The 12,171-nt window shown below is 62.0% G+C and overlaps 4 protein-coding genes across 4 annotated transcripts; 1 reads left to right on the top strand and 3 right to left on the bottom strand.

The window, feature by feature from the left end:
* Nucleotides 1-575: 575 nt before the first annotated feature.
* Nucleotides 576-1,113, bottom strand: TRAVEDRAFT_109730 (uncharacterized protein; the record flags this gene model as incomplete). Its single annotated transcript, XM_008035062.1, has 2 exons — nucleotides 576-1,014; nucleotides 1,070-1,113. Coding segments are annotated over 2 exons (483 nt in total), but the record flags the coding sequence as incomplete, so codon positions are not given.
* A 6,685-nt stretch (nucleotides 1,114-7,798) lies between these two features.
* Nucleotides 7,799-9,109, top strand: TRAVEDRAFT_26026 (uncharacterized protein). Its single transcript, XM_008033708.1, has 4 exons — nucleotides 7,799-8,136; nucleotides 8,192-8,267; nucleotides 8,340-8,468; nucleotides 8,525-9,109. The coding sequence occupies exons 3-4, from the start codon at nucleotides 8,345-8,347 to the stop codon at nucleotides 9,031-9,033; spliced, it is 633 nt and encodes a 210-aa protein (XP_008031899.1). The 5' UTR covers nucleotides 7,799-8,136; nucleotides 8,192-8,267; nucleotides 8,340-8,344; the 3' UTR covers nucleotides 9,034-9,109.
* A 989-nt stretch (nucleotides 9,110-10,098) lies between these two features.
* TRAVEDRAFT_26027 (uncharacterized protein) lies at nucleotides 10,099-11,139 on the bottom strand. The gene is made up of 2 exons (XM_008033709.1): nucleotides 10,880-11,139; nucleotides 10,099-10,824 (listed from the first exon to the last, which is right to left on the bottom strand). The coding sequence occupies exon 2, from the start codon at nucleotides 10,670-10,672 to the stop codon at nucleotides 10,352-10,354; it is 321 nt and encodes a 106-aa protein (XP_008031900.1). The 5' UTR covers nucleotides 10,673-10,824; nucleotides 10,880-11,139; the 3' UTR covers nucleotides 10,099-10,351.
* Nucleotides 11,140-11,628: 489 nt separating this feature from the next.
* TRAVEDRAFT_42463 (uncharacterized protein) lies at nucleotides 11,629-12,159 on the bottom strand (the record flags this gene model as incomplete). Its single annotated transcript, XM_008034049.1, has 1 exon — nucleotides 11,629-12,159. A coding segment is annotated over one exon (531 nt), but the record flags the coding sequence as incomplete, so codon positions are not given.
* Between the last annotated feature and the right edge of the window lie 12 nt (nucleotides 12,160-12,171).

The following is a 12,171-nucleotide window of genomic DNA, read 5'->3' on the forward strand; positions in this document are numbered from 1 at the left end:
AAACAGCATCGGCTCGCTCGCGCTCCCCGTGACTCTGCCCGCGATGGCCCCCGCCGTGACGCCCCCCGCAGCCGTACCGCGACCCGCGCCCGGCGGTCAGCGCGTACTTCACGATCGCGTGTGCGAGCGCGACTGGGGCGAGTCTGACGCGCTTCACGAGCGCGCCGGATGTGTTCTCGGTGAGCCAGAGCTGGGGGTGGAAGTCGAGCTCGCTGCGCGCGGAGGAGTATCTGGAGGTCGATGCGGAGGGCCTGCCTGCGGCGGTGGTGCTGCCTGCGAGGAGGGAGGTCAGTTTGCGGGCGACGGTGGTGCTGGGCGTTGTGTGAGGGGCTTGTATGCGCGTTGTGTCTGTTGTCGAGTTTGCACGAGTACTGTCACTAATCGGTTTGTTGTATATTTTGTCTTGTTTCCTCTTGTATCACGACCCTGACACGATTGTTCTTGATGCGCTGACCACCGGCCGAGCATTTTCTCGTACATATACACCGTCCCCTACTGTACATGCCGCCGGCCATCCGCACCGCGCGGAAATGAAAATCTAAACATACACACCGGTGCTTTCAGTTACACAGGGTTCATCGCCTGCGTTTGCCCTTGTTGGCATCGAGCACCTCCTCCTTGCGCGTTTCCACACGCTGGAGAAACTCGACCTTCTCGAGGTACCCGCCCCCGCGGCGGTTCGCCTCCAGCTCGTCCTTCACCCCTGAGGTGTCCTCGCCCTCGACGTGCGCTCGCCAGTCCATCGCGGACTTGTCGAGCGTGGTGAGCTTCTTTACGGGCTGCTTCTTCGGGATCGCCGCGAGCGTGGTCTTCGGCTTCCGGGGGCCCGGACGCTTCCCTGGCCCTGACGGTTTCGCCGGAGTCGCAGAAGAGGAGGCAGTGGGGGCAGCGCTCTCGCTGGGAGACGCAAGAGATTGTGCATGAGGCGTGGTAGGCTTGCCGCCGTCATCGGAGGGCTTCCACAGCGGCCATTCTTTCGCTTCGGGCGAGTTCGCGGGTACCTCTTTGATCTCCCTGCGGAAATGAAAGTCAGAACAAGGTCACAGGAACGACTGGGTAGTCAACGCACGTAACCTCCTCCCCAGCGAATCTGTATCGCTTGACGATCTTGACCGTCTGCGGCACCGCGGGGGCCGAAGTGGCTTCAGGTAGCGGTGGTGCGCTTAGGGATGCCTTGAATGCTGCAAATGCCTCGTCCGCCTGTCTGATCTGGGCAACTCAGGCGGCTGATGAGCATGCACGGGAGAAAGGGCGCACTGCTTCTTGTCCGTGTCCTCCGAGGATGCGGCCCCCGACGCGTCCGTGCGGGCGCGCTTCGGGGCGCGGGCTTCACTGTCTGAGCCGCCATCCGGGCCTGTGCAAAGCGAATCATGAGCCGCAAGAACAAGCCGCTCTTTATGTGGTCGTCACCTATGTCGTTCGGGGGTACATAGTCCGAGTCGTCGTCCGAGTCCGATGTCATGGCAAAGAGGCGGTGGTGGGGAAAGGCAAGAAACGGGAGTGGAATTGCCGCCGTCTTCGGGGTCGCCCATCAAACTTCCCTGGCCAGTGCTGGCAACTCTTCTTTACATACCTCGAGCTCGACCTCGCTCCTCTGTCTCTCTCACACCTGGGGCGTCGTCATGCCCGTAGAGGCCAGCGACAAGCGCCCGTGTGTGGCTGAGAAGCAGGTCCGATGACGTCACGCGTCTGTCGTCTCGCGGTGCGCTCTCTGCTCCCTCTGCTCCCTCGAGCTCTCCGACCGCGTCCAAACGCCTTCGACGCCACCGCACTGGCGCTCACACCCTTCCAACCGTGTTTTTGGCGGGCAGCTCGCGTCGTTCCAACGCTGAATGTCACGTTCTCGCCCGATCTCGCCCCTCCGCGCAACCGTTCTGACCGTGCTCGACCGTGCTTTTGGCGGAGAGCTCGTCCTCTCGACTGCGTCCCAGCGCCGCCCTTCAGTGCATCCACTGCCTTTGCGGCCTGTCCGCCGCTCCTTTCCTTAGTCCCGGCGCCTGTTCCACTTGCAAATGGCGAGTCCTTTCTGTTGCTCACTCCGCGTGTCCGTCTCTCACACCGTTCTAGTGCACACAGCCCAGCACAGCGATGCCTTTCGACCTGCCTGCCGCACGCCCGCGCTCACTGGAGTACACCCCCAGGCATCCTCCCCCGCACAGCGCACGGTGCAGCGACCGCGACCTGTCATCACGCATACAGCTCGCCGTCGTACATTCGCGTGTTCAGCGCGGACTCAAACCGGAGCTTTCCTCCGCATCAACGACATCCTTGAAATCGCCCCTCCGCGATTCACTGCCCCGCCCGCATACCTCAACGCCCCTCTCTGGAATTCCGCGAGGACCTTGCTAGGACTCTGACGACGCGTCCTGCCAATGTGCGAACACGCCGCACGCATACTGCGCCCGCCATGCCTCTCCCAAGGCACGAACCCACTGCCGACCTCCGACCGCCTCCCAGCCACCAGCACGTCCCGAAACAGGACGCTGGGCCTCAGGACGTTGCTATCTAGGACTGTGTGTAATTCCAGCCCGCGCCGACGCGAATGGCTCTGACAAGGTCGCGATTACAACTCCCCCGCGCGAATGGCTCTGACAAGGTCGCGATCACAGCTCCCCCGCGCGCAGAAACGCGTGTCAACCACGCCGCCCGGCCCCGCCTCGCCCCAGCGCTCGCATGCAGCATGCTCGGGAGTATCACGACCGCCCCCTCCGTTGTCGACGCCGTACGACCGCGTCTCCGCCGCGCACGCCGCGCCCCGCCGCGCACGAGCACGCCGACGTTGCACCCCGGCGACGCGTCTCAGGACTCCGCGGACACGATGACCGGCTCCCGTGGACCAGGGCGCATATTGCCTGCGCGTCGCGGCGCGATCCGGGGAGATCGATATTGGCTCTTCGCCGACCATTTTCGTGTGCAGCGCCCGCACATTGCGCGTCCCATCGCCGTCCCGCCCCGTGTTGCCGCACTGCTGGGCCAGATCAGCGCTGGGGACGCTGGTAGCGGTCTGTGCTGCGTAGACGCGCTCGCGGGGGCCTTATCCATGGGGACGATCATGCGCACTCCCCCGAGCCCGCCGTGGCGTGTACGTCGACTTTGGACTTCTGTCCATGTCTGCGTCGCAGTGGGCATGGTCTGGGCGCGCGTATGATCCTGCACGCACGCAAATCACTTTGACCACGTTGTTTTCACAGACGAGCCGTTCAGTGAACGCCAGCCCGGTCGATGAACGCTAATTCGAGCCGTCAAATGGCACTCATCATCGTGGTCGAGAGCAGTCCCTCGTGCTAGCATAAGCGTACATGTACGTGACTATTCCTACACTAGAGCCCCACCCTCATGAGTACACGGCCAGAATGCTAGGCTCCAGATGTGGCGGCATCTGCCACCGGGAACTCGTTCCCGGCGTCGCGACATGGCTCCTGTTAAACTATGTGAGCATATGAAACGTCCCATAACCCTCGCTGGTCTACTTACCTGCCCCATCTGCGCCGTAGCGGATAGAGACGACCGCGCCGCGACGGCAGCACCACCACGACACCGTCAGCAGTGCATCTGCACAGCACGATATGATCACTCACCACGGTAGCAGGAGTTCCCCCGACCTCGCCCACGCGGTCAGAGGAGCGGCGGTGCGGTGCGACCGCGGTGATGGTAGAGTTGTGCGAAGTACAGGAAAGACGTCGACGGTGGTGGGAAGAAGGGGGAGGGGGAGACTTGGTGATCGATCTCGCGGCCGTACGTCCACCCTTTTATCCCCTCCCCGCACACACTTACGCGAGACTGACGCACGGGCCAGGATGGGATGCGGTGCCTCCCATCCTGCTGTATCCGCCCGGGACGACTGCCCCTCGGCGCGGCGTTGCTGCGGTCTCCAGTACGCGCACATCCGAGCACAGAAGATAGCCTTGGATTGGCCCGCGCCGCATCCTTCTCGATCTGTGGCCGCGACGACGCCGCATGCCAGGCTCCAGGCCGCCGACCCACGCTCGCCGCGCAGGACGTCTCCACGCCGACGTGCGCATCTCGCCATCCCGTCGCGCGGACGTGGCCTCGGACGCGGACACGGGCGTGCGCAGGGACAATACCGCGCGCGGAACACGGCTGGGTTGAAACGCGCGACCGTGTTGACGGCAGGAGGGGCGCGCGTATCACGCCCGTGCTGTGGGTCCAGGTCTGCGGCGCGCGGGCGGGCGAGCCGATGTCGTCTGTATCCACCGCCGCTTGGTGCAGCTTCGAGGAAATGGGCACGGCGGCGATCCGCCATCATACGACGGGACGGGAGGGGCAACGGCGAGAGGTGGCTGGGGCGTTCTCACGACTCCGCAAGACCCGTCCTTCCTGGACCGCGGCCATAGTTCGTACGGGGAGGGATCCTCGTCAGCGACCACTAGCCATACGCTTGTTTGCCAAACAGCCCCCCGCTCGACTCTGTGTCCACCCCGCTCGACGCACGAGTGAGGCGGAGGCGGAGGTGGATACGAGCTGCGTGCTGATCGGACGGTGCCCGGCAATAGCACCAGCGGCGGACGTTCGCGGACGGAAATTTCGGGTGAAGCACGAACCTGGGATGCGCCGCAATGTCCGCTTCGAGCGCGCGCGGATCTGCCTCGAAGGATGGGTCGCGACGGGCTGCGATACTCCGGGGTCGCCCCTGGCCGTGGTGAGTACACCACTGCCCCCTCGAAACGATCTCGAGAGTGGCTGATTGTGTGGGGGACCCGCGCGGATCGCCTATGCAACGTCGTGTTGACGGTCGCGTCTGCGTACGAATTCTGGCTCGACCGTCGGTGCCGCCACACAAGCCGAATTTGGGGCCGGCTTCTATGCATATCCGAGCCTGTGTGCCGGGCTCCTGCTTGCGCGTACGCCGCAGGAGGGCTTCTGTGGGCACACTCGACGAGCGGCGAGTCCAACTCGGAGTTTCCGTCATACGACAGGACGCACCTCTGTTGTGCTACGTAGCTAATGTATGAAGACGGCAGAATTTACGCACCATCGACATCGCAGTCGAGGACTTGCTCAGTGTCGCGGCGGACAAGACTCGTGCGCCGGGCCTGCCCCGACGTTAACGTGCACACGATGCAGCGCCGAGAGAGCCGTGTACGGCGGACTCGAAGCACGTATACCTGTGCGCACACAGGACATTGCTTGGACCGCGACCATGTCTCCGATGCGATGCTCACCCCGTCCGTGGCATCCGCGAGTGTGTCTGAGGTGAGTGCCGCCTTGTCTCGCTCTCCTACGCTCCTAGCTCACGATGAACGTGTTTGACAGAGTGAATGCCTCGCGCGCGTCGCGCAGGGCTGCCATGCTCGGCGAAGCCGCGGGTGCGACCAATCAACTCGTCTATCCCCGCCACGAAGCACGGTGTCCAGCCGGGGTAACACCACTACGCCTGCACGGCATTTGCGGCGCTCGGCGCGCCATATTCCTACTTTGTTCACCATCGCTTATAGCTACTGCGCGGTGTATCCGAGTCTTGACTATGCTCTCATGCATGTAGATTACCAGCGCCCCCGGTATGCCAAATTCCGAAATGCACCCGTGCCTACAACCAAGCCATCTCCGCGCAGAACGAAGGGTGCGTCTCTAATTTGTATGCGCCATACGCTGCACTTTGCAGTACGGCCGCCCGTGTCGACACCGGCTCGCTTTAGGGTTGCTCGAGAAGCTGCTTCAGTGCAGACCGTCCAAATACCCCGCACGCCACGGCACATCGTTCACGTTGCCTAGGGCGCATAGGGCACTGCTCGATTAGTCTCGCGCGTCGCTAACTCTTGGCACAGTATGCCAGACACCAAACGCAAACCGCCGTCCTGCGTTGTCGTTCTCGTTCAGGTGCCCATGAACATGTTCAATTCCAGCTATTTCGCGACGAGATCATGGCTGCAGGCACGTCCCCGATGCGTACTTACTACTCTCCCACTCTTGCCAGAGCCCGCGGAGATGGCTTCTGCGCTTGCGTCCGGTGCGTACCTAAGTTATGTGCATGTTGACGTCGCTAACGCCGCTATACTCAGACGACACGAGCACAAAAATGCAAACAATATTTACCATGGCGCTCGCCTTTGTCCCAGAACACGCCCGTCACCTCGCGTGGGCGCTCTCAGCCATTGGGGACAACACCGACGCTGTATGAAGACGTCGACCACGTGGGGGCTGCACAGTGCCCGTGCCCAGGCCGACATCCATGTCGACGATCTCGCGCTCCAACGACGCTCTCTGGGACGTTCAAACCACGACGATACGATCCCGTGAACCAGGGGGCACGCCCCCTGCGCGTTTCGTCGCAATCCGAGGAGGTTTATTTTCGTCAATTTCGACTGATTTCATGTGCAAGTTCAGGAAAAAGACAGAAAATCTTGTGTTCCGCCACACTCCCGTCCCGTAGCGCCTCAAGATTTGGCAGGTACATTCAGTGGCATCCTCGGCACTGTCCTACGGTGCGTTTGAGCGCGCCCGGGCACTTTGAATTTAGTCATCTCGCAACGGGACCGTATTTCTGGCGCGTAGCCATCAAGCACCGGACGCGGTGGCGGCAACCGGCGACAATGTTGACGAAGTTGTCGATGCATCGAATGCGACGCAAGCATGCGCAGCAATGCTACGGGCTCCGCAACAGATGCATAATAAGGTACGCGCAGCGGTCACGTCGTTTCATTCGTGCCAAGGGCTCACGTTCGCCCAGATTCGCACACCGTGTACACGGCGCCGGCACTCGTCGTGGAAACCTGCCTACCGCCTCCGCAACGATCTTGCAACCTCTGTGCACACGGCAGGCGGGTGTGCTCCCGAATGGTAAGTATCGTCGTGGGAGGGTGCTCGGGTGATTTCACCCTCACTTAGTTTGAATGGCACTGCCGACCGACTCGCCTGGACTCGGACAACGGTGTAATGTAGAGCACGTTTCAATAACTCGTGTTTATGCTTGACAATCGCGGGCACAAAATATACAGTGGTGCAGACCGAAGCATATCATGGCATGTATGTGGCACATCAAGTACTCAGCACGTAGCTACACGAACACGGCGTAGAGCACGCACCGTGCATTATCCTTAGACATGCACAGGGTGCGAAATGGGCTCGGAGACGTGTATAACGAGCGGGCCCCTGTGGCACAGGTAGGTGCTCCGCCCAGCGCCATCGCCGCGACCACATTTTCCGCGCTCGCACTCGCGTAGCATCCGGGCAGGTTGACCAGAGATGCGCAGTCGGAGCGCGAGATCTGGGGTCCGAAAGCATATATTCCCGACACGAAACAGCGGGTGGGGAACCGCACAGCGGCCCGCAGGCAGCCCCCGGGCCAGCGTCGCGTTCGCGCCCATAGCAGGCCAGAGCAAGCACTCGCACCCGATGCACCGGCCCGCGGCGAAGAAAACGAGCGCTACGAGCTCCCAAACACCGATAATGCGACGCGCTTCCGCGCGGGCGCACCAGAGCTACAGACGGGGCACGCCGCGCAGGGAGATGAGTGTCGTGAGCGCAGTGTGCCGTGCCATAGACGTGAGCTTTGATTCGCATGGGCACACAAAATTTGCTCGCTGCATGCATGAGACGGGCGGGTGCGGGCGTGCACACCGAATGCCTATCCCCAGAGGGTGGCTCGTAGCTCGTAGTAAGTTGACGCAGCGGAGACTCGAATGAGGGTGCTCCGGACGGAGACCCAGGCCCATGGAGACGGCAGAGCCTGTGGCTGTTGAAACAGGGCAGCACGGACGAGGCCTGCGATGTAGCGCTGGCAACAAACGAGCACGGCGCGTAGCGAGGTGGATGCGAAGGTCGCCAACAGGACGTGAGAGTAAACGTATTCTGTGGCAAAGAGGACTAACTTGGAGCAAACATACTCCGAATTTGACGCACCGGACGGGGCGCTCGCCGCTCACTTTCGCTTGCAGTGACCCTGCCGCCGTGTCGCATCTGCAACGGCTCCGCCTGCGTGGAATCGCGATTGCATCCTGTGGTGCTTGAGTGACTTGATGAAGGACAGATGCGAGTGTCTTCGCAATTTCTCGAATGCGCTCGCCGCTTTCTGCTCGCGTGCTCTTTTCGTTCTTTACTCCCTCCTTCTCTGTTCGACGAGTTCTGCCCGGCTCATACGCCCCTTCTGCGTGGTCTGTGGGCTGTGGGTCTCGGTAGGTAAGTAGACGCCACCATCTGGTAGTTCAGACTTCACTCACACTCGCGCTTGCAGGTCTCCTGCATCGTTCAGCCCGCGATCGCCTCTTGCCTGCGGCTGCTCTCTGATCTTGTCCCTTCTAAGTAGTACAGTGAGTGACCTGTTATTGTCAGTGTCTTGCAGTCGTCTATAGTGCTCACCTCAGCTCTTGCCTACCGGGAAGGCAGCATGACTCGCCAGCGCCCCGCAAAGTCCACTTTCCATGCGCTTGGAGACACCGCCCGCGGCGCGTACGCACGAAAGGAGATGCAGATGCGAAGCGAGGTGCGAAAAGGGCTGAAGCAGAAACTAGGTAAGTAACTCGTCGGATACGGAGGCGCAGGCAGCTTGTACTCACGTATGTACCAGTGAGACGTGTTGGCGACGTGGACCCCAAGGTGTCGATGCATTGGACCGTGAGCGGCCTCTGCAACAACATCTACCTTCGCCACCGCCTCAAACTGGTCGGGTGGCCGAAGGGGATCGTTTTCGGCGACTTGAGCAAGACGGTCACCGGGCTGGACCGGATCTCGATACTCGTCCAGGCGCTACGGAGCGGGGACCTCACGTTCGAGCCTATCTCGCAGGCCGAGTATGATGCTGCTAAGCAGAACCCGCTGCTCGCGGCGCCCACTCACCTGAACTGTGGCCTGCGGCCGCACCCGAGCCGCGACGACATCGGGAGGCGGCGAGGGAGCAGCAAGGTCGACCCGGCAATCTACCCGCCTCGACATGTGCGAGATGGGCCGAGGTCGTCGAAGGTGGTGTCGGACGAAGCAGAGGCGAGGGCAGAAGGGCCGGAGGAGCCTCACGAGTTGTTCAAGGGCGGGCAGCTGTACGCGGGGCCGCGTCCTGGCCGGTTGCAGATCTTGAACTGACGGCGATGGGGTGTTCACACAGACCAGCAAATGTTCTACTATACATTAGACAGTTGTAATACGACGTCCCAGAGCGAACAAGAGGCGGCGCATCGAGAGAGGGACTCCGCGGTCGCAAGAGATGGTGGTGGACATGAAGGAAGACGCGCGCGCGTGCATTCCTAATCGGGATGAGATCCGCGCGGCGGTGCACTCACATCTGGCGTCTATTCTGCCTCTCTTCTCCCGCACATCATGCGAGGTCGTGCATTGCTCGTTCGAGCCCTTTCCGGCATCGCCGGCCTTCTGTTCACGATATCGGCTGTTAAAGCAGTAGACTCACAGTCCGAAAAAGATGATGGCGGGTGCTGGACTACGCGGCAGTGCCAATGGCGACTGAGTGAGCTCTAGACCACCGGGAGGAACTGAATCGGCTGCGCGCGTCGCGTATTTGCATGCAACGGCTGCGGAAAGAATTGGTGCGGTGTACAAGATGTTCTGATGGATACGCGGACGTCCTGTCCAGCCCCATTTGTGCTGGGTCGGGTGAATATCTTGAGGAGCAGTGTACCTGCTCCTCAAGGTGTTTACCCACCTTGCTCACAATGTGGCTGAAAGCAGAAGCTTTGTGGCTGAAGCGACTTGAGTAAGAGCCCAGTGATAAACTAAGATTAGAGCAACGTAAGGCCAAAGTGTTGAGCGAGAGTGCCATTCAAGCAAGCGGGTGATATTTCAGTACAAATGACCATCAGAAATTACTTGCCAGCCTGATCGGATGCGCTTAGCTGGAGATCACACATCCCTCTCAGACGTGAACTGACTTAGGTACAGGCGGGTCGCTCGTGTGGCCTCCCACGCTCCTGTCTCCCTCTCCCACCCCATCTCCTCCTCCCATCCTGTCTCTCCCCAGCTGGCACCTCCTGGTATCTACTGCAGATGGTGAGTAGCAGACATCTCCACCACTGTGAGATCAGCACACTTACCAGGTCAAACAGCAAGACTATTAGCTCTGGGGGCCGAGGGGATAGTGCGAGTAGATGACGGCGGCGAGAGCACATTCAGTCATATTTGAAGGTATGTGTATATATTTCCACAGTGGGTGTAATGGCATACTCACAGGACATAGGACACTCTGACATGGTACTGCCGACACACCATTTTCGCATGCTCACGTTGTGTGCATAATCCCACCCGCGCGGGACATGTGCACGGCCGCGCCTCATCACGCAGGCCCCTGCCGCTCACCGACGGTCGCGCGCATCCCGCCACAACGCTCGTACGCGCCCTCCCTTCGCACGACGGGCGAGCCGTGAATGGTTCGGCGTCTCGTTCCCGCAGCTCACGCGGCGTCCGGCGCATCGGCCGCACGAAGATCCCACGCCCACCGCGAGGAGGAGCTGGGCGGAAGAGGCTGGCAACGGGGCGTCGGTTGCTGCTCGTGCGTGGGTGCGGTCCGCGGGCGTCTTCGGACGCGGGGCCGCGGAGACAACACAGTACCACTGCGGCTGTGCAGGAGCGAGCACTCGGGCGAGGTACGCGGGGGCGCGCGCCGATCGCGGATCTCGCGCTGCTGCTGCGACGCATCGACAGGGCATGCGCCGAAGAGACGGTACACGATGCGGGTATGTTCTCGAGAGGGCGCGAACGGCAAGGTGGTCATTGTGGTGCGCGAGGGGCGGGGCGCATATAGTCGATGTGCGCCAGCGGGGACAGAGACGTACCGCGAGGGGGTGGCAGCAAGGCGGAGGGAGTCGAGGTTCGCAACGGTGAGACTGGCCACTTACCTGTCCTCGGAGACGTGGCGGACCGGATCTGCAGGGAGATCGTGAGGAGGGGCGGGACGGGGAACGTGAAAGACGGTGCGCACCCTTCGACCTTTCGATTGTCCACTCGACGCCAGACTGAGCGCGCACGGCCAGCTAGCCTGGAAGCCAGGATGGCGGAAACGGACCGGGAGAGGGCCGCGGGCCGGAGTACGGGAGGGGAGAGGGAGACTCTCAGAGAGATCGCGAAAGGCTGTCGAGAGTCGAGAGTCGAGAGACGGATCGCCGCTCTCTCGATGTCGGGACCAGCGCCTAATCCAGCAGACTGTGAGCGGCCGCGGCCACGGTCCCAAACGCACCTTCGGACGTGCGCGCAGTACACCCGAGCGTGTCTTCGTGTCTGAGGGCACCCAGGAAGGCCTAGCGCGAGGTAAGTACTGCGCTTACTCTTGATTTCCACGGCCGAAGGCTGATTTCGCGAAGAGGCAGAGTTTGCGCGCGCGCAAGTATGAGCCGCAAGCAAAGGAGGGCGCGAAGTCGAGTACAGCAGACAGACAGACGAGTCGCGGGGGTGCATGTCGTATGTAATGTACAGTAGCACGTTGTGGTCGAACGCAGAGAGTCCCGCGCCCGCGCTCGCGAGCTGTGTGCCCGTAGACTGTAGACGCCCGCCCGCGCGGCCGCGTTCTCCAAGTATGCACTCTGCGCGCGGCCTCCTGTGCTGCATACGACTTCACCGCACTGTGCAATATATCCCTACCCCACCCCACTGTGCAATATATCCCCCACTCCACTCCCTTACCAAGCTGCTCTCTCCGGTACTCCCATCGATATCCTCACAAGCAAGTCGATCTCAGCGTCTACCGTACACGTGTCTACCCAGCACCCCATCACTTGTCGCGAGCGGGAGCGGGAGCGCGATCTTCTCGCCACAGTCCGCGGTGCCGGGGTCGCCTCTCGCGCGCACAAGCACCACCCCAACCACCCCGAACTCGCCCGCCCGGTCGGCGCTATCCTCGTCCCTCCCAAGCTCTCCCGGGTTCGCGCGCTCCTCCACAAACCTGCACGGCAGCTCAAACAGCATCGGCTCGCTCGCGCTCCCCGTGACGCTGCCCGCGATGGCCCCCGCCGTGACGCCCCCGCAGCCGTACCGCGACCCGCGCCCGGCGGTCAGCGCGTACTTCACGATCGCGTGTGCGAGCGCGACTGGGGCGAGTCTGACGCGCTTCACGAGCGCGCCGGATGTGTTCTCGGTGAGCCAGAGCTGGGGGTGGAAGTCGAGCTCGCTGCGCGCGGAGGAGTATCTGGAGGTCGATGCGGAGGGCCTGCCTGCGGCGGTGGTGCTGCCTGCGAGGAGGGAGGTCAGTTTGCGGGCGACGGTGGTGCTGGGCGTTGT

This window comes from Trametes versicolor, assembly GCF_000271585.1.
Source record: "Trametes versicolor FP-101664 SS1 unplaced genomic scaffold TRAVEscaffold_1, whole genome shotgun sequence".
Lineage (NCBI taxonomy): Eukaryota > Fungi > Basidiomycota > Agaricomycetes > Polyporales > Polyporaceae > Trametes > Trametes versicolor.

Excerpts from the sequence above, each read along its gene's own strand:
- TRAVEDRAFT_26027 (XM_008033709.1), bottom strand. The coding sequence starts at position 10,672 with ATGACCACCTTGCCGTTCGCGCCCTCTCGAGAACATACCCGCATCGTG.
- TRAVEDRAFT_26026 (XM_008033708.1), top strand. The coding sequence starts at position 8,345 with ATGACTCGCCAGCGCCCCGCAAAGTCCACTTTCCATGCGCTTGGAGAC. Across the intron at positions 8,469-8,524 it reads AGGGCTGAAGCAGAAACTAG|TGAGACGTGTTGGCGACGTG; the intron begins GTAAGTAACTCG and ends CGTATGTACCAG.